Consider the following 19,401-nt stretch of genomic DNA (forward strand, 5'->3'; position numbering starts at 1 on the left):
TTGTTTGTTTCTGTGACGGGAAAAACACACACAAGAAACTCTAAGCCTAAATTCAATTTGATTAAAAGAGAGCAAAACAATTTGATAAACCAGAGCAAAACAATTTGATTTGAAAGAGACTTGGGGAAGATGATTTAAAAGAGTGCAAAACAATTGATTAACGTTCTCTGTTAATTATTAAACGTGGACTAATAATGAGTTTAATTTTGTTAAGTCAATTAAGAGTTGAGGAATTATTTTGTGTACCCAATAGTTACGGAATAAAATTGTTAATATTATAATACTTGGGGAATCAATTGGTCATTTTCCCTCTACTTTGAGATGTATAAGCTGTGTTTTTCGGCAACTCAGTAAACAGTTTTAGTATAGAATCGGCTTGATTTGATTTTCTTAAAATTAGGTGTATAGTATACTGTGGAAAATAAAATGTAGCAGTAAACTATAGACCAAGAAATTTCGAACTCATTCATTCCGTCAAACACTCCACTAATTAATTAATAATTACCCTCCAAAGTTGTATACTAAATTTAGTAACAACTCTGAAATTACTCATACGACTTTATGGATATTAGTATTTAGTTATTTACACATCTATGAATTGATGAACCAGAAATAACGTTTTACAACAACGACCAAATAACAAAGAATAACATTTTACAAAAAAAGGGAAAAACGTTTGGTTTTCAATTAAAATATTTAAGTAGCCATTAATCCATTTATTAAGTAGCCATTAATACACTTTTCCGTCTGATTTTCATTTTCATTGATAGCAAAAAAAAATACAAGATAGCAACAACTAGAACCGGCGGAATACATAATCATCCCCAGAAATTTAACCCTAACAGAACCAAGGAGAGCTAGAGCCAAAACACACGAGCAACAAACCAACATCTAAATATAAAACAACTCCTAATACTCCTAATATCCATGCCTAAACACTCAAAAGAAACAAGAGCAAAGACTCAAAAGAAACAAGAGCAAAGACTTAAAAGAAACAAGAGCAAAGACTCCTTCAAAGACGTTGAGAGTACATTTATCTCAACGTATCAAATTAGTACAATATTAAGCAATAATCACGTGTATACATTTTGATTTTGGCCACTAAATATATTTTGGGTCAATCACATTGGAATCTGTGGAAGGTAACTTAGATTTGAAGCTGTGCATAATTTTATTTTCAAAGATTTTGTTGTCTTTGCTCGACGAAGCTTGACCTACAATTTTTACAGGAAATAAATTAGCACAACCACGAAATTCCGAAAAAAGCATCCCTGGGTTACGGTCCAAACTCAAAATAGAATGTGACTTTGTGAAAGTAGAATAATATAGAGTAACAAAATCTAGAGTAAATGAGTGGGAAGAAAAACAATGTTTCTCGAGCCTCCACTGTTTCTCGAGCCTCCACTGTTTCTCTGACAATGCAACGCTCATCCGAGCTATCAACTCCGACAACCAGATCAAGGAGATCTATGGTATCATTGAAGATATCAAACACCTCTCCTCTGCTTTCGTCGAAGTCTCATTTTCTTATTTCTCTAGATCTTTGAATGGGGAATCTGACTCATTAGCTAAACAATCCCTCTCTTCGTCTTTGTTATTGGACCCATTTATGGGCTGAACCTGGGCCATCGGCCTCTTCTTTTTATATTAATGAATCTGGTGTTACAAAAAAAAAAAAAAAAACAAATGAACTAGAGTAAACATTTTTTTATGCACAACTTATATTATAAAAAAAACTTAAAGAACATCAATGTTTACAACTGAATCAGAAGATTATGGAATTATGTTCGACGGTAGACAGAAACTAGAAAACATTACAAAATAGCTAAAGATAGAATCATCGAAAGGTGAATCATGTTTAGCAAAATATAAAAAAACGAAAGGAAAACTCCTTTTTTGTTCTCATGGCAATTGTTCGAAAGAACAATTGATAGTTGAAAATGATGTCGAAACACCTATAAAAAGGAAGTGGAATTTTGACTATCAAGAACTTTAGATGAGAAGTTCCAGACCGTAGGCAACATTGAGAGTATAAAGTCTTGTCTGACTTGATATGACGGTGAAACAAGCATAATTAACTTTAAACTCAACAAAGTTTATCGAAGAAATTAGGTGAATTTCAAACATGTTGGAGTAAACTTTTACTCTATAGAAGCAGTAAAAAAAATATTCTATAAATTCACAAAGATAAAAAAAATAACTGCTTCAACTTATATATTTTTAACTTGATTGGATTTACTCCAACACAACTTAGCTAAATACTTTTCCACTCTAATATTTTTTTTGGTCTAATTCACTCTAATATTTTACTCTAAAAATACTTTACAATCACACCCTAAAACATCAGAACATTACAGATGTGCAATTGTTTGCGACTATATACACTGAAAAGGAGAAACACGAACTTTCTATTTAATTTCACAAAAGGTAAAAATCATAAACTGACAATAGTCAAGTCAAAAATAGATTAGTTTGGAAATATAAGAGAGAGAAAATGAAGAAAGAACCATATGATACATTAATTATTAATATTTTTCAAGAAAAAACCATATGATGATGCATTTAATTTGGTAGTCAACATTTACCATTGAAAAGCCATTGTTGAAAAGTCGTAGTTTATGAGTATTTAGGAATGTGTCATTAATGCTGTCAAACGTTCTACTAAGACATACATATATGATATATCAAATAATATAAAAATTGCAATTAAATGTTTAAATTATTTATATTCCCTCCATTTTTAAATAAATGTCATTTTGACACTTTTCACACAGACTAAAAAACGGAAGAAATATATATAAGTTGTTATTAATTATACATTCAATGATTAATATTCCATCCGTTCTCGAAAGTAAGATTTTTAAGATTTTATCCTTGTTCCACAAAGATAAATTTTTTATATATTTAAAGTACTTTGTATACTTTTGAAAAATATTAATTGTGAATATTTGAATTGATTATATTAGTGGATAGTTATTGAAAAGTATATATAAAAATAAATAGTAAATTAAGTTTTCAACATTTATTATATTCTTAACAAACGTGAAAACTTTAGAAAATCTCATTTTCGGAAACAAAGGTAATAATATTTAAGATAAATAAAATTATTTATAAAATCAATACAGTTTTCAATTAATTTTCAGCTGCAAATAAGTATAATTTGCAATGGAATTGTAAAGTGAAATTTTTTACAAAAAATTAAAATGACATTTTTGGATAAAACTAATAATAATATGTAACAAATATAGTATATATACTTAACCCAGTAATGAATATTATGAAAACTCACTTTTTTGGTAAAACTAATAACAATACGAAATAAACAGTTTTAGAACAACATAAATTTTCATTAAAAAGAAATCAAAATTCATACTCTGTTTATAAAAAAAATAGTGATATTAAGAATACTTATTGTTGAAACATAGATCTTCTTATATTTTACAAAATCATCTATTAGACTTATATAGTCAAATCTTCAACCATTTCCATTTCAATTGATAACATTACTGATCCATTTAACTTTTCTTTTGACATCATAAACCACAAATAATTTTTTATCAACTCCAATTTCGAAAAACTTTATTTAGATGTGATGATCGTCACCAGAAGGGTCAACAATGTGCATTAAAAATTTCTATGTTTTGATAATAATTTTTCATTTAAAAAAAAAAATCGAGTACTTCAATAGGTTTTTTGAACCTTTTTGGGTATTGATTTTCGAAGAATCTTTATTTTTATAAAAAGATCATCACCAGTAATGTCCGAATGCATATCCTTCCTTAAAAAAAGATTACAAATTCAAGCATGCCCTGAATGTATCCTTACATTTGTTAATTTTTTTAAAGCAAACAAAAATCTAAAAAAATGTTTATATCTTTGGAATTGTTCAAATCTCGATTCAAAAAGAACTATAACTTAATTCATGAATATGTTGAAGTGAGCAATCTTAAAGATATTCTTACAAAAAATGTATTAGTTTATAGATAAATAAAAAAATCAAAAATATGCTCTATTAATTTAGATATATTAATCCATGGTTTGAGTGGTTTGTCTTATGGACCGGTCTTCCACGAATAATGGTAACGTAAAGAACTCGTTGATTCTCTATGAACCCCCACATCCTACCATTGCCTACGATGTTAATTCGTCATATCAAAATAACAGAATCTTTATATATAAACGAAAAAATCTCAACTTTACTAAACAATCTCAAATTGAAAAACCTAAACTCTAAGTATCATATTTGTAAGAGAGCCATATTAAACCCTGGAAAATCTGAGATTAACAGCTAAAATTTGATAATTACCGAAATATACGAATAAACATTACAAAGTGTCCTAAATCTTTCTTTTGGTGCAAAAGTGTCCTCAATCTTATACTATATCGATAGCCGGTGACAAACTCGTCATCCATGACGTTGATGATTTTCCACAGCAGAGGTTTCTTTCTTCATAGAAATTTGTAATCATTTTTAAAAACTTTTGTCTTCCAAAACCTTTCCTTTGAAGAAGGAATATGACTTTGCTTATCTTGAATTAGTTAGAAAACAAAATTTATTCCGTTCACAATTGTTATTTATCTTTATAGACGCTATATGGATTTCTCTTGATGATCATGTATTTCCTCCCTCTTAGAAAGAGTTTTCGTCAAAGAAACATAGATGTACTCCCTCAGTTTCAAAATATATAAATTTTAGAATTTTTGCACATATTTAAAAACATATAATATTTTTACTATTAATAAATCTTTATAATTAACTATTTTCCAATATCCAACAAAATTTCAATACACATTTATCATTTTGAAGTTTACAATTTACTAATAAATAATGCCTTCAAAAAGTAAAACATATATTCCATCCATATTTTAATAAACTAAGTTATAGGATTGTGTACCTAGATTAAAAATATTTAAATTTTATATTTTCTAATCAAAATATCTTTAATTTATTTATCTAACAATAATTCAACCGTGTTTAGGAAAAACAACAATTTAACCAATAATAAAATAAAATGTATAATATCACTAGTCATATAATATTAACTGTTATTTAACATAGAAATAGAAAAGCTTTATCTAATCTGAAACAAACAAAAATTCCTAAAACGTCAATGTGCGCAGATTCCAACTAATTAGCAAGAAAAAAAAGAGAGATTAAAATACATCGAACTGAAACAACTGTAGGGCCTACTTTTCAGTAACGGTACATATCAGGCAACTAAACCAGACTCATCACCCTTTCCTGAACTCTCTGTCTCTTTGAATCCCCTACCTACCAAAATATCAATTTTGTATTGTTTCCTTTTGACCAATTAATTTATGTACAATTATCATTATGAAGCACATGCACACACCGAAGCTTTATTTGACTGACATGCGTGCCGAAATCTATAAAAAGAAAATAAAATACGAGCTCGTGCATATATATAGACGCCAAACGCAGAGACCAAACTCCATCAAACCACAGCTGTTCAATACTTATCCCACAAAAAAAGCAGCTGCGAGTTTGATCATCTCTCCCGAATTCAGAAACCAACATAAAACTTCTTAGGTATAAACCAACCAAAAGTGTAATGGGTCTAATCAGTGATGAGTACGTAAGGCTATTAGGAGCATGGCCTAGCCCTTTTGTGCTGAGGACTCGGATCGCACTTAACCTAAAGCGTGTACCGTACGAGTATCTTGAAGAAGAAGATACTTTAAATTCTGAGAGCGTGTTAAACTACAACCCCGTCCACAAACAGATCCCTATACTCATCCATGGCAGTAAACCAATCCGTGAATCTCTCAATATCGTCATGTATGTCGATGAAACTTGGCTCTCTGGTCCTCCCATCCTTCCCTCTGACCCATTTGATCGTGCCGTAGCCAGTGCCGGCTCTTGGCATGTGCTGAAAGTGCCACAGCACAGGGTCCAATCTTTTTGTTACATATTTACTTCATAATTAAAGGTCCAAAATTGTTCAGATTATTAATATTATTGTAGTAAAATATGAAAAGTACACGTTAAATAAGGGTCCATTTTTACAGTTTAAACAGGGTCCATAAAAACTTGGAGCCGGGCCTGGCCGTAGCTCGCTTTTGGGACGTCTACATCGACGAACACGTAAGTCATGATGAATCCATTGAGCAATCTTATTTTTATGACTTATGTTTGTCTTAATACTAGAACCGAAAACTGAGATTTAGAAGACCATAAACATTTTATAGCCAATCTTACAATCCCACATTCTCTTACTTAAAAAAAGAATTTAATTGTGGTATATATACATTGAGATTATGATTAAGATTCAGAACGAGACTGGACTATAAAAAATATTTCGAGTAAAATTCCACATTGGTAACTCGAGTTGGACGTCTAGCGGACATAAATCACTTTTGGTTAAGAGCATGTCATTACTAGTATTGGTTTATTGCTAGTTTTTATTGTACTCGGTTTAGTTAATTGCAAATAGTATACACCGGTTTATCTCGGTTAGCTGATTAGATCAAGTGTATTTTTTGGGATCAAGTGTATACAGTAACTCATTTCTCATCAGAGAAAGGCTAACAGAAATATTCTTGTTAAGAGCATGTCATTACTAGGAGTATTGTTTTGTTTAGAACTTTTTAGTAACTTGCATAAATCATCAAATTAAACAATCTTATTTATCTTTGTTATAGTGTTTCACATCAATCAATGGAGTGGCGGTAGCAAAAGACGAGGAGGAAAGAAATGCGGCGATAGCAAAGCTAGAAATGTGTTTGGCTCTATTGGAAGAAACGTTTCAAGAATGCAGCAAAGGAAGAGGCTTCTTTGGAGGAGACAACATCGGATTCATCGATATTGGTTTCGGGTCGATGTTGGGTCCTCTCAAGGTTCTTGAGAAATTTACCGGCGTCAAGTTCATACATCCAGAAATGACACCAGGTCTTTTCCATTGGGCAGACAGATTCTATGCCCATGAAGCAGTCAAGCCTGTCATCCCCGATATTGAAAAGCTTGTCCAGTTCGCTAGGCTTAAGTTCAATACTTCAATCTTTAAATGAAGACTGAAGATTATAAAATTCTATTTATTTACGAAATATAGACGACGGGCATATTATCTTATGTTTCTAATAGTCGAGATCGATGAATAAGATGTAGACTCGGCTAATTTAAAGGCACCGACAAAATATTCTCTTGTATTTTTTCTCTTTTTTGAAACTTTATTTATCTTTTTTTCTTTTTTTTATCAAAGTTTTTTTTCTTCTTACTTTTTATATGTATTTAGGGATAATTTTTTTTTTTGTCTTAAAACTATATTAAACGGGTGAAATGCAAATCTTACATACCTGAGTCGGCAATGTGAACTTTACCCTAGAAGACTAGAAAGGAAACAAACTTAAATTTAAAATAAAATAGGAAGGAACCAAATATCAGAATAAGCGAAAAGGCGTTGAAGGTCGAGATTATTATGGATAAGAGTAGAGTCCAGAACAAATTCTGACAAGGAATCACAAGCAACTGCCACTCAAGAACAAGTTTCATTTGAAGAAAGTCACGAGAAACGGATTCATTTGAAGGAAGTCACGAGAAACGGATCTCCATCAGAGTAGCTGATGAAAAACCAGTTGACAATCACCTATTCAAAGACCTCACACAATTGAGCTAAAGCTCCGCAGTCCCGGTCAAAAAATCTGAAGAAACCCGTTGGTAAAACACCAAGAAACAACACAACATCACAGCATCTATACTTCACACTTAGGAATGTAACAAATAACCCAAAGATCATCTTAATTACCCTTGTATGAATATATGATCAGTCTTTCTTTTTGGGTGCATCACTCATTTTGGTTATAATTATAAAAATTTAAAAGTTGAAAAGCTATTTTGGTTATAATTATAAAAATTTAAAGTTAAAAAACTATTTTGAAAATACAAATTTGACCTTATAATATAAAATTACTACTTTAGACTCTATATTTAAAGAAAAAATAGAATTCTTTATTTCAAAGAAAAATAGAGATGAGTTAAAATATTTTTTCTCGATTATAGCATTTATAAGTAAAAATATTAATGAGTTAGATATTCTCTTAGAGGATTGACACAAAAAAGTTTCGAGATTATTTTATTTCTTTTTTGCAAACCACCTTTTATAATTTAAATGGTTTACAAAATTTAATAAGTAAAAAGTTGTATTGAAATTAATGTGAAAACAACTCTTATTTTGATATAAAAAATATTTATAAAACTATTTATATTATAAAACAGAAGAAATAAAAAAGATAAAATATCAATGGAGTGAGGAGTTTAAATCTATTAGAGGAAAATGCAAGGGAATAATCATTTCCACCTTATTTTATTTTTTTCCTTACGTCTGTGATATATATCGACATAGTGAAACCATTACATGAATATATGATCAGTCTTTTTCGGAATTAAAATCATCTTACCCTTGTATGTTGTAAATTATTTTTTTCCGTGAAGCATGCTCGGGCCAAAATGAAAATTATAAAAAGAAAGTAGCAACTTTAAAGTGGAAAAGTCATCAAATTAGTTTTAAGTTTACACATTAACAGCATATACAAGTTAGCATCTTAGTGTTAATTTTCTTTTGTTTACATTGTTTTTTTTTTATTGTGCGACTTTTAGTCGCAGATTAAATCATATATTGATTTCTGTTCAAAAGTGGCGACTAGATACTTATAAAAATGTCAATTAGAAGTTCATTCCCTGGCTGGTGGCGAATATACCAGAAGGCACAATATAAAATACAATAACTGTTAATGAAGATGCCACCAGTATAGGTGTCAATCTAGGCTTATAACCATTTTATAAATATAGGATTCAAACAACTGATACAAACAAATTTTATTTGATATATGACCGTAATTTGTCGTAAGTATAGCATTTGCATTCGGTTTAAAATTTTGATGCGTCTGACTTATAAAAAGCACTTATGCAAAACAGAATAACGTATGTAGCAAAACAAGAATAAAGACATAAGAGCAACATTGTCAGTAAGAAATCTTCTTGGGTTCCAAAAGAAAAAAATATTAATATTGTACTTAAATGATTAAATTTTATCTTTTCAAATCAGTTGAAAAACAGTTGAATGACACATATTATTTGGGGTTATTAATAGGTTCATAAAAATGAGGTTTAAGAACTTTTGTACACTTTTTGATATTTTTAATATTTTCATTTTCTTTTAACTGTAAGGACCCTTCTTGAATTCCTTGTTGGAGCTATTCTAAAGGTGGTAGTTATCTATCTTTTTAATTAACTAATTAGTACGGTATAAACTCTATAAATTAATATTCGATAAATTAATAAACACGGTAAATTAATAAATTATTTGGGTTGTAAGTTAGATCGGTAATATCGATAAAATAATAAAATAATAATAATTAGAAAACTTCTAACTCAATATAATCCCAGTAAACATAAATTAATAATTGAGATATATGTAAACTTTATATATACATAAAATCATTTTATTGTTTATTGATCTCAAAATGAATTATATTTCAAATTTTTATTTATCATTTCACTATTTTGGTATTACTTTATCAAATTACATATAAAAATAATTTGTATACTTTCATATGTATTCAATGTACATAATTTTTTAAAAGTCTTGACTAATATATAATATTGTGAAATAAAATGTTATTTATTTATTTTGAAAAAAAAATATTTTTTTAAGGATATAAATCCAAAAATGAAATTTTATTTAAATTAACAATTCTATCAATTAATAAATTATCATAATCCTAACATTATCAATTTATAAACTTTTACTATAGTTGGAATAATATGTTTATTATGGTTGCCAAAGTAGATGTTTGAATAAAATAAATAAATAATCGACCATGAAAAGAAGTACCATATTCAGTATTGCATTATTTATGGGGTATAATACGAAAAATGTTATTGAAGTATTAGAGTTTTGAAAATTTCTTTAATGGCCATATTTTAAAATGACACTTAATTAATTTTAAAATCAAATAATTTATACTATCTTTTAACTTCAATTATAAATATATATTTCTGATTATTACATTATAACAGAATCTTATAAAAAAATTGTAACACTGTTAAAATATTTTCCTAAATTATTATCCTATCAAATTTTAATTATCAAACGTAAAATTAAAAGGCCACTAATATCTTCACATATTATGTAAGTATATTTATACTATTAAACTAAATAATAAATAAAATTAAACAAATTAATCCATTAATTATTTTTATACTCAAATTTAAGTGCATGTGTAAATGAAACAACACACATTTACGTTTTTCAAATAAAAATAGTTCTTTTCTAAAAAGTGAGTATAATAAAAGAAAATATTAAATTAAGCTTAACTTATAAAATTAAGTTTTTAAAACTAGATAAATATTACTGACAAAAACAAACACAGAAAATGGTAGTATTTGATTATGTGGTGGTTAGGGTTACAATTGGTTTTATAAGAATTCATTGTTTTCTTCAAATATATAAAAAATATTTAGAGTAATACTACAAAACAGGTTGAAGATCAGACTCTCATTTCAGTTACCAACTAGATTTTGGACCCGCGCGCCCGCGCGGATGTATGTTTGGAATGATTAAATGTTAAACATAAATTTGATGGCTTTCATATTTGTTGATTTTTGATATTGGTGTATTTCGTTCGGTTTGTTGAGTATCTGATTATAAAATTTTAAAATATATAAATATCAATTTTATTAGTATCAATATATTATTTTGGGGTTTTTAACTCAATTTTATTATCAGTTAGTTATGTAAGTTTAAATATTTTAAATTTTTAATTACAGGATTTTAAAAAATTAAAAATTAATGGAAATGTACCAAAAAAAGTTGTTATGAAAATTGTTTTACGAAACTCTATCCACACAAATAGGCCCGATTTGTTAAAGTTTGAAAGGAAAAGTATATGCGAAGCCCAGTAGAAAAAATTTGTCCACGAAAGAAACAGAAAAAATTTGTTAATAGTCTAAATTTTCTTAATGTATATATTTTACCACTTACCAGTATTTAATATGAATTTATAGTTTATAAGCATCAACTGCATTATTTGTTTTAAATTGTCATTTGTTTTAGTTGTTCATTTGTGTATACACACAGATATAATATATATATATAAATTAAGGTGAATTATCGTTAACTTAAAAATGAGTAATACAACAATATAAATAGAAATATAATAATATTTTACCATTTTTAAAGTATTATTTAATTTTATTTTGGAATATATAGGTTTAACTCGTAAATCATCATTATAACAATAAATAATATAATAGTAGAAATAAAACTATAATAATATTTTAAATTTTATAAAATATTATTTTATTTTATTTATAATTATATAAATTTTAGTTATACGACAATGTTTCAAAATTTTATGTAGTTTTCAATTTAATGATTTTAAAAATTTTATGTAATTTTTCAAAATTAAAATGTTATCATGCAAATATATTGAAGGAAAAAAGTTTAATTAGGTACAATTTTATATGCAAAATCTAAAACAATACGATATTTAAGGAGCATATTATACGCATACAAAAATATAACAAATTGACAAACAATAATAAATATTTGATATTGCGAACCAAAATCTAAACCATAAAAATATCAAACTGTACATTTATAAAATTATTATACAAAATGTTGGTCAACATAGTCATAAAGAATATTATACTCTGTTTATATCATGCATATGTAATACAAAACATGTATAATGGTGTAGAAACTTTTTGATACGAAGAACATTTTGTAATTGTATTTGAATGGATTGGTTTGCAAAGGGGTCAGTAGATTTTGAAACAACACGTTTTGATTTTCTGTGTTGGGTTTGGTAAAATTCAAAATTTAACATTAATAATCTGGGCCATTAACAATTCGTAAGCCCAATTTAGAGCAACAAAAGTTTATAAGAAATAAATAAAACTACGTCGTTTTGATGATAGTGGCATGATTATATAATTTTTGTGCAACTCTAAGGGGTAAATACTATTTATACTTCGGCATTAATAGTTTAGATTAGTTGTTTTCCTCTACCATGACAAAAAGGTGTTTTTCTAAACAAAATTTTAAATTTTAAAATATTTTAAATATAAAACTAAGATAAAATAAAAATTATTTATTTTAAATTATACTTAAAAACAGATATGTATATATTTAAAACATAATGTTAAATATTTTTATCTATTTATTTTGGTTAAAATATATTAAATTAGTTTGTATAAAATTAATAAAATTTGATATAAAACTGTATAATTATCAAAAAGTACAAATGAACATTATTTTTAAAATATTTATATATATAAAAGAAGTATCATTTATAAAATATTTATATATATTTAAATTAATCATTCAAAAATTAATCTTCTACTTTCACATTAGAAGATTTTTAATCATTTATAAAAGAAATATAAATGATTTTGTTTTATTGATACATATAAGTATCGTGAAATGAAGTGAACATAGATGAGGTTGTGGCTTATGATTAAAAATCTTCTTTATACTGATTACTCAATGGATTGGTGCATTGCAGAAAAGTCATGTAATTATATACGTTGTGTCAATTTTGGAATGATGAAAGTTTTATAAATATGAAATGAGTTGGTGTGGCAGGTGGATATTTATGAGTGCAATGACAACTTATTGAGTGATGAAAGTAGTCACAATATGACCAGAATTGGTGTAGCAGTCAAAATATAAACTGAGTTGGTGGGAGATGCAGAACGTGGAAACTGGCAAGAGAAGCAAATTATATAGTTGATTTAGTATAAGGTATGTAACTTGATTGTGATATTTTAAATGATTGGATGATAGGTTTATCAGAGTTTAGAGAATGTCCAAAAAATGGAAATAATACAAATGATCGTAATATTGAAAGTGTTTGGATGATAGGATTATTAGATTCTAGAGTAAAGAATCTCATCTAAACATAATACAAAAATCGAATATAATATAGTAGATGTAATTCAAATAATCGAAATATTTTAGGTGTTTGGTTGTTAGGATTATCTAATTCTAAAAAAGGTCCAAAAGTGTCTAACAACCTTAATCGGTAGATAAAAAAACAGATCCTAAATTAATATAGTAGATATGGTGCGAGTTAAACAATTTGTCTCTTTGTAACTATTCTCCTTTTCAAAATAATTGATGTTTTTGCCTAATACACAAAAACTAAGACATATTTTTACCAAAAAAAAATCACTAAAAATATAAATAAAAAACTAATTCAACTAATCATCAAAAAGACTATGAAAACATCGTTGGTCAATTTTCAATAAAACTAAAATTAATATAAAAATAACAAATATCGTGTATTTTAAAATATCAATAACTCTTCAAAACATCATCTATTTAGAACAAAAGGAGTATAACAAATTACTTTTTATACTAAATAATAAACTAATTATATTTGACAATCTATTCAATTTTATTAGAAAAATTTACGATCAAAATATAAAAAATAATCTTGAAAATGATTTTTTAATAATTTCATCTAATTTTAAAATATTTAAATTATAAAATCACATAAATTCTAAAATTTTAATCCGATTAAGAATTAGAATAGATGATGTACATAAATTTAAACATAAATAATATACAATATTAAAAACATAAATTATGTTTAAAATTATAATTTAAAAAAAAAAATTCTGTGCTTTAAAAACGAGGACAAAAATTTAGTGCTCTTTCAAAATCTGAAACATTATTTAAAAATAATTGTAATGACCGAATTAATTAAGGTGGAGTGTTGGATAAAACATAGGAGAATTTGAAGCCGTCATAACCTAGGAGGATAATTGATCGTATTCGATTAAAAAACCTAACTAGTCAACAGTCAATCCTGACACTTTCGTAGTCAAATGCCGGTCTGATCGAACCCACCTTATTTTCCATGACTAATCTTTAATTAGTATTTAAAATAAAATTTGTTAGTGTTGTTTCGTCTTTTAAAGTCAAAAATTAAATCTTAAACTTTTGACAAAAAAATCTAGAACGACCTTCGAATTAAGAAAGAAAATGAAAAAAAAAAATACACCCAGTCCTTAAAAAGAAGCTCAAGAAAGAAACATATATTATTCCTCTATAAATACTCACCCAAAACTCAAATGTTAAAAACAAGAAAACAGACAACTTCATCTCTCGATACACAGCTCACATTAAGAAAAAAAAAACACAAAACTAAGATGGCTCAGAATGGTTCGAACAGTAGTGTGAAACTGCTTGGAACATGGTCAAGTCCATTTGCCTTGAGGGGTCGAGTCGCTCTACACCTCAAGTCCGTGGAGTACGAGTACATAGAAGAAGCCGATGTTCTGAACTCAAAGAGCGATCTTCTTCTTAAATCTAACCCAATCCACAAGAAAGTCCCTGTCCTTATCCATGGCGACGTCTCAATCTGCGAGTCTCTCAACATTGTTCAGTACGTCGATGAATCATGGCCCTCCAAGCCTTCCATCCTCCCTTCTGATCCCAAAGATCGCGCCGCTGCTCGTTTCTGGGCTCACTTCGTTGACGGAAAGGTATCAAGTTTAACCAATACCTTTTTTTCTTTGTAACTGTTGTGGAATATGTGTGAATGTTGTGAACATGGTGCAGTGCTTTGAATCGATTGATGCGGCAGCTGGAGCGAAAGATCAAGCCGGGAGAATGGCGGCGGTGGGAAATTTGATGGAGTGTCTCGCGGCGTTGGAGGAGGGTTTTCAGAAGAGCAACAAAGGCGGAGACTTCTTCGGAGGCCAAAACATTGGATACGTCGATATTGCATGTGGTGCCATATTGGGCCCACTCTCTGTCATCGAGGCGTTTTCAGGTGTGAAGTTTTTGAGTCCAGATATAACACCGGGCCTGGTACAGTGGGCCGAGAGATTCAGAGCTCATGAAGCCGTGAAATCCTACATGCCTACCGTTGCTGAGTTCGTCGAGTTTGCCAAACAGAAGTTCAATGTTTAGTGAGAATGACGTTGTGAAAACGAAAATCATTGATATATGCAGTGGAGACAAATGTTTGTTTCTGATTTATGTTCTGCGAGAGTGTGTTTCAAAAAAATGTTGTTTGGAAGTTTCTATTTGCGAGACATGTAGTATATAATATTTAGTTACACGAATACAATAAACAAAACATTATGTTTTGGCTTGTAACTATCCTTTGTTTTCATTTATGGGGTTAACTCTTGTCATGTTTGTTATTCCGAGTTTTTTTTGTTATGATTGTGAAAGCTCATATTTTTCTAATTCAGTTAGTAAGATATTATTTATTTTGGGTTTTAGAGGCTGGTTCGTATAAATTTAGTTTTGGACTATTTTCCAAAATGTTTCGTACTAATTAGAGAAACTCTTTATATATTAGATACATTCTATCTAATTCTACAAAATGAGACTTAATTTATTATCTCACATTATTTTTCTCAAACTAAGGAATACATTCATCTTCTACCCTACAATAGGATGGTTCCAGAAAAGGATAGCCACCTGCAAGAAAGGCATATTAAACTATGACAAGAAGAGCAACTAAAAACAAAAAAAAAACTAGGCATTTAGGAAGTTAACCTAATGATGGCTCGTTACTAGCTTATGGTAATTTTGTTAATGTGCATTTCCATTTATGTTCAGTTGACTGATTGACTCAAAAATTATTAGATCAAGTTCATGAATTGTGTATGCAGATCAACAACAATTTGAACTATAGACTACTTATTAACTGATGTCAGAATAACTCAACTTGAACAAAAAGACACCAATGTATATATTACCCCTCTAATACAAACAACATAAAGTTGTAAACTACATTATACGGATGAATACAAAAAGTTACTCGACATATATATCCACATAATTTACAATCTATCTTATTAAAACAGAAACATTCTGTTGGACCTAACATTTATTTTGTAAATTTTTAAATTAAATACACTTTTATACTTTATAGTTAAACCTACATTAAATCACTAATGTTTCTTTCTTTATACTACTATCCATGTTTCCAAACAATATACTTATTTTTTTATACTACTATCAATGTTTCCAAACAATATATTTTTTATACTACTATTAATGTTTCCAAACAATACAATAATTAATCTTATTTATTTTATATCTATCATTTTCTTTTTAAAATTTTGTACAAATGTCATAATTTCATAAATTGCAAAATAATGAACTTTAAAATTTGGATTATAAGATTACAAATTATGAAACTATTACAATTTAAATCCAATTAGATTACATATCAGTCATCCATCAGTTCAATCGGTTAGTCTCAGGTTTAACTGATTTTTTTTAATATGAATATTTTAGAAACCTAAATTGAATTGTCAGATCTCCGGATTAACTGGTATAATCACAATCAGGTTGAATTTAAAAACACTGATTTAAATGCAAAAGTATTTTAAATACACACTCTTTAAAAATTACCAAAATATTTGTTAAGTTATTAGTGAAATTTTTCATCGTAAAATATTCCGAGCTTCCAAAGCGCGGGTCAAAGTCTAGTTTTACAGTTAAAGTAGAAACAATATATAGCTTTTGTAAATTAGATATATGAGCGTATTAAATTCTACCAGATAAAAGAATTGTCCAAATAAATTACAAACGAAACAAAATTGCTGAAACACTAGATAAGGATTAAATTTTTCTTTTATAAATTCATCCAGATATATTGTCCATAATATGAAACTTAAACGATGAAAAATAGCTGAAATGAGTTATCAATGTTGTCTTAAACGATGAAAAATAACTGAAACGAATGATAAGTTTTATCATCAACAACAAACTGGGATTACAACTTATTATCCCAGCTTATTTTTAACTGCAATCTCAATCTTTCTCTATAGTTTCATCTATAGCGAGCAGGGAGAAAAGCTGCAAAATCCACACGCAAATCCTGGTGGTCTCGGAGGGCATACAACACCTGCAAAACAGGTAACTATTTCTTTAACAAAATATAGGTAAATCATCAAACTCAATACATGAACACTAAAGATGAAACAAGTTTTATATTATACACATATTAGGTACAGTTAGTTTTTTTATCATAATGGTTACAGTTACTGAAAAACAAACACACACACACACACATATATATACCTCATGATGGACCTCCGTAAAACTTTTCTTGTTTTCTTTGAACATTAACAATATCTCTGTTAAGGACTTTATGCATGCTCGTCTTTCAACCTTTCCTACAAATAAACCATATTTAACGGGAGATGGTAAAACAGAAAATATGAAGATAATTTATTACTAGGGTAGAATACAAACAGTGTTATACTTCTTTTAAATTTCAATATTTGTTGCACAAAATAAACTGAGTCTAATCGTTAGTAGAATTGTATAACCCTATTTACTAACATGGGCGAGTGTGTGTACCTCGACCTTGTAGAGAAATTTCATAGCATCCCGAAACTCAGGATTCCCTCGTTGAGTTTGATCCTTCGGGAGTGTTATCTTATAGCCAGGCGGCAAGAACTTATTCAAACCCAAAAGCAGGTCTTTGTGTCCCTTAAAGAGTTGACTCACCTTTGATATGACATCATTGTTAGTAGAACGAACTCTGCAATTAAAACACCCTTAAATTATTCAACTTCTCATAAGTGGACTATTATGCGGACAGAAATTTAACAAATTAAAGAAGAAAATTAATGGTTAACACATAAAAAGTACCTTCCAAGTCTCAAGTCCTTCAAGAGCTTAGTAATTTCATCACATATTTCACGATTATCAGGAAACCTATTCATCACAGTTTGGAGGTACCCACGTAGAGCCCCCCTTGTAGATCGCCTCTTTTTGACCATGATTTGAAATTACCTAGAATTTTTTAGAGACAAAGTATAGTAATGTAGAATAATCTCAAACCACAATAAACTAATTTGAAAACGTATATACTATATATTCAAATAATCCTGTTCGAATTCCATCCCAAAATACAAACATAAACAATCACGCAGCGCAGTTAGTAATCGATACGGTGAACAATCATAGGGAATATTGCAATGAATATTAAGACCAGAAACTAGAGAATTTGAACCTAGCTAGAGCCTAGTCCAGATATTATTTTACAATATAAAAACGTTGGAACAATTACCACAGGATGAGAGAAATGAAAACTATAGAACCACATCATACAACTATCAAATCTTAAGCGAGACCTAAGTTAACATCTAGAGGGAAAGGTTTCTATCACAAGATCAGATGAAGAACGAATGAAACGAGAGAGAGAGAGCTTTGAGTGAAACAAACATTCTGTTATTCATCTTAGTTCTTTTACTAGACGTTACAACTGATATATATAGTTAGTTACAGAGGTTAACCGGAATGAGATAACCACATCTAATAGTAAACCAACTAAACCAGTCGAACCAATCTTATTATACTAATACCCTCCCTCAAGATGGCAAGCATATTGAAAGCAAAGCCATCTTGCCAATCAGAAAATGAAACTGTCCCGGATGAAGTGGCTTAGTAAACACATCTGCAAGTTGGTTATCAGTTCGAACGTGTAGAGTTTTGATTCTCCCTTCCTTCACTCTGTCTCGAATCTTGTGACAATCAGACTCCAAGTGTTTTGTTCTTTCATGAAAAACTGCATTGTTTGCAATGTGAATTGCTGCAGTTGAGTCACAAAAGAACGCAACAGGCTGATGTTGAGGAACTTCAAACTCTTTGAGAAGATTAACCAACCAATCGACCTCTTTAACCGCAGCACTCATAGCTCGGTACTCAGACTCAGCAGATGAATGGGAAACTGTATCTTGTTTCTTAGACTTCCAAGAGATGAGTGAATCACCAAGAAACATACAGAAACCAGTAGTAGATCTTCTCGTGTCTCTGCAAGAGTTCCAATCTGCATCGGTAAAGGTTTTAAGGATCAGATTAGAAGTACTTGAGTAGAACACGCCTACTCCAATGGTTCCTTTGAGATAGTGTAGAACTCTGTGAGCAGCTTTGAGATGAGACATCTTCGGAGCACATGTAAACTGACAGAGCTTGTTGACGGCGAAAGTGATATCTGGCCTAGTGATGGTCAGATACATCATCTTCCCAACAAGACGTCTGTAAGCAAGAGGATCATCCAGAAGAGGTTCATCACTATCTGAACAGAGTTTTACACTTGGTTCCATAGGAATGCTGGATGGTTTACATGCTAACAAGCCAGCATCTTCCAATAGTCCCAAAGTATACTTTCGTTGAGATATCGAGATGCCAGAAGAAGACCGTGCAATCTCTAATCCAAGAAAATATTTAGGATCTCCAAGGTCACGAAGTTTGAAGAAACTCTGTAGATCACAAACGAGCTTCTCTGTTTCTTCATCACTGTTAGACGCAATTATAATGTCGTCAACATATACTAGAACCGCCATGTATTTGCCATTTACGTTCTTGATAAACAGAGTGTGATCAGCATGTGAAGCAG

General features: G+C 29.2%; 3 protein-coding genes across 3 annotated transcripts; 2 read left to right on the forward strand and 1 right to left on the reverse strand.

Annotated features, from left to right (window-relative positions):
• The first annotated feature begins 5,444 nt into the window (after window positions 1-5,444).
• On the forward strand, window positions 5,445-7,235 carry LOC108840295 (glutathione S-transferase U11). Its single transcript, XM_018613128.2, has 3 exons — window positions 5,445-5,861; window positions 6,068-6,106; window positions 6,664-7,235. The coding sequence occupies exons 1-3, from the start codon at window positions 5,574-5,576 to the stop codon at window positions 7,027-7,029; spliced, it is 693 nt and encodes a 230-aa protein (XP_018468630.1). The 5' UTR covers window positions 5,445-5,573; the 3' UTR covers window positions 7,030-7,235.
• Window positions 7,236-14,076: 6,841 nt separating this feature from the next.
• Window positions 14,077-15,119, forward strand: LOC108840586 (glutathione S-transferase U12-like). Its single transcript, XM_018613422.2, has 2 exons — window positions 14,077-14,512; window positions 14,589-15,119. Exons 1-2 carry the CDS (start codon window positions 14,099-14,101, stop codon window positions 14,940-14,942), a joined length of 768 nt encoding a protein of 255 aa, XP_018468924.1. The 5' UTR covers window positions 14,077-14,098; the 3' UTR covers window positions 14,943-15,119.
• Window positions 15,120-16,824: 1,705 nt separating this feature from the next.
• LOC108831997 (paired amphipathic helix protein Sin3-like 5) lies at window positions 16,825-17,782 on the reverse strand. Its single transcript, XM_018605492.1, has 3 exons — window positions 17,652-17,782; window positions 17,358-17,541; window positions 16,825-16,899 (listed from the first exon to the last, which is right to left on the reverse strand). Exons 1-3 carry the CDS (start codon window positions 17,780-17,782, stop codon window positions 16,825-16,827), a joined length of 390 nt encoding a protein of 129 aa, XP_018460994.1.
• Window positions 17,783-19,401: the final 1,619 nt, after the last annotated feature.

Source organism: Raphanus sativus, chromosome 2 (genome assembly GCF_000801105.2).
Source record: "Raphanus sativus cultivar WK10039 chromosome 2, ASM80110v3, whole genome shotgun sequence".
Classification (NCBI taxonomy): Eukaryota; Viridiplantae; Streptophyta; class Magnoliopsida; order Brassicales; family Brassicaceae; genus Raphanus; species Raphanus sativus.

What these genes read in the sequence shown, in the direction of transcription:
- LOC108840295 (XM_018613128.2), top strand. Translation starts at nt 5,574, where the DNA reads ATGGGTCTAATCAGTGATGAGTACGTAAGGCTATTAGGAGCATGGCCT. An exon ending in CCTCTGACCCATTTGATCGT is followed by an intron (nt 5,862 to 6,067) that starts GCCGTAGCCAGT and finishes GAGCCGGGCCTG; the next exon opens with GCCGTAGCTCGCTTTTGGGA. An exon ending in ACGTCTACATCGACGAACAC is followed by an intron (nt 6,107 to 6,663) that starts GTAAGTCATGAT and finishes TCTTTGTTATAG; the next exon opens with TGTTTCACATCAATCAATGG.
- LOC108840586 (XM_018613422.2), top strand. Translation starts at nt 14,099, where the DNA reads ATGTTAAAAACAAGAAAACAGACAACTTCATCTCTCGATACACAGCTC. An exon ending in CTCACTTCGTTGACGGAAAG is followed by an intron (nt 14,513 to 14,588) that starts GTATCAAGTTTA and finishes AACATGGTGCAG; the next exon opens with TGCTTTGAATCGATTGATGC.
- LOC108831997 (XM_018605492.1), bottom strand. Translation starts at nt 17,782, where the DNA reads ATGGTCAAAAAGAGGCGATCTACAAGGGGGGCTCTACGTGGGTACCTC. An exon ending in AAGGACTTGAGACTTGGAAG is followed by an intron (nt 17,542 to 17,651) that starts GTACTTTTTATG and finishes TTTTAATTGCAG; the next exon opens with AGTTCGTTCTACTAACAATG. An exon ending in AATTTCTCTACAAGGTCGAG is followed by an intron (nt 16,900 to 17,357) that starts GTACACACACTC and finishes CCTGTTTTGCAG; the next exon opens with GTGTTGTATGCCCTCCGAGA.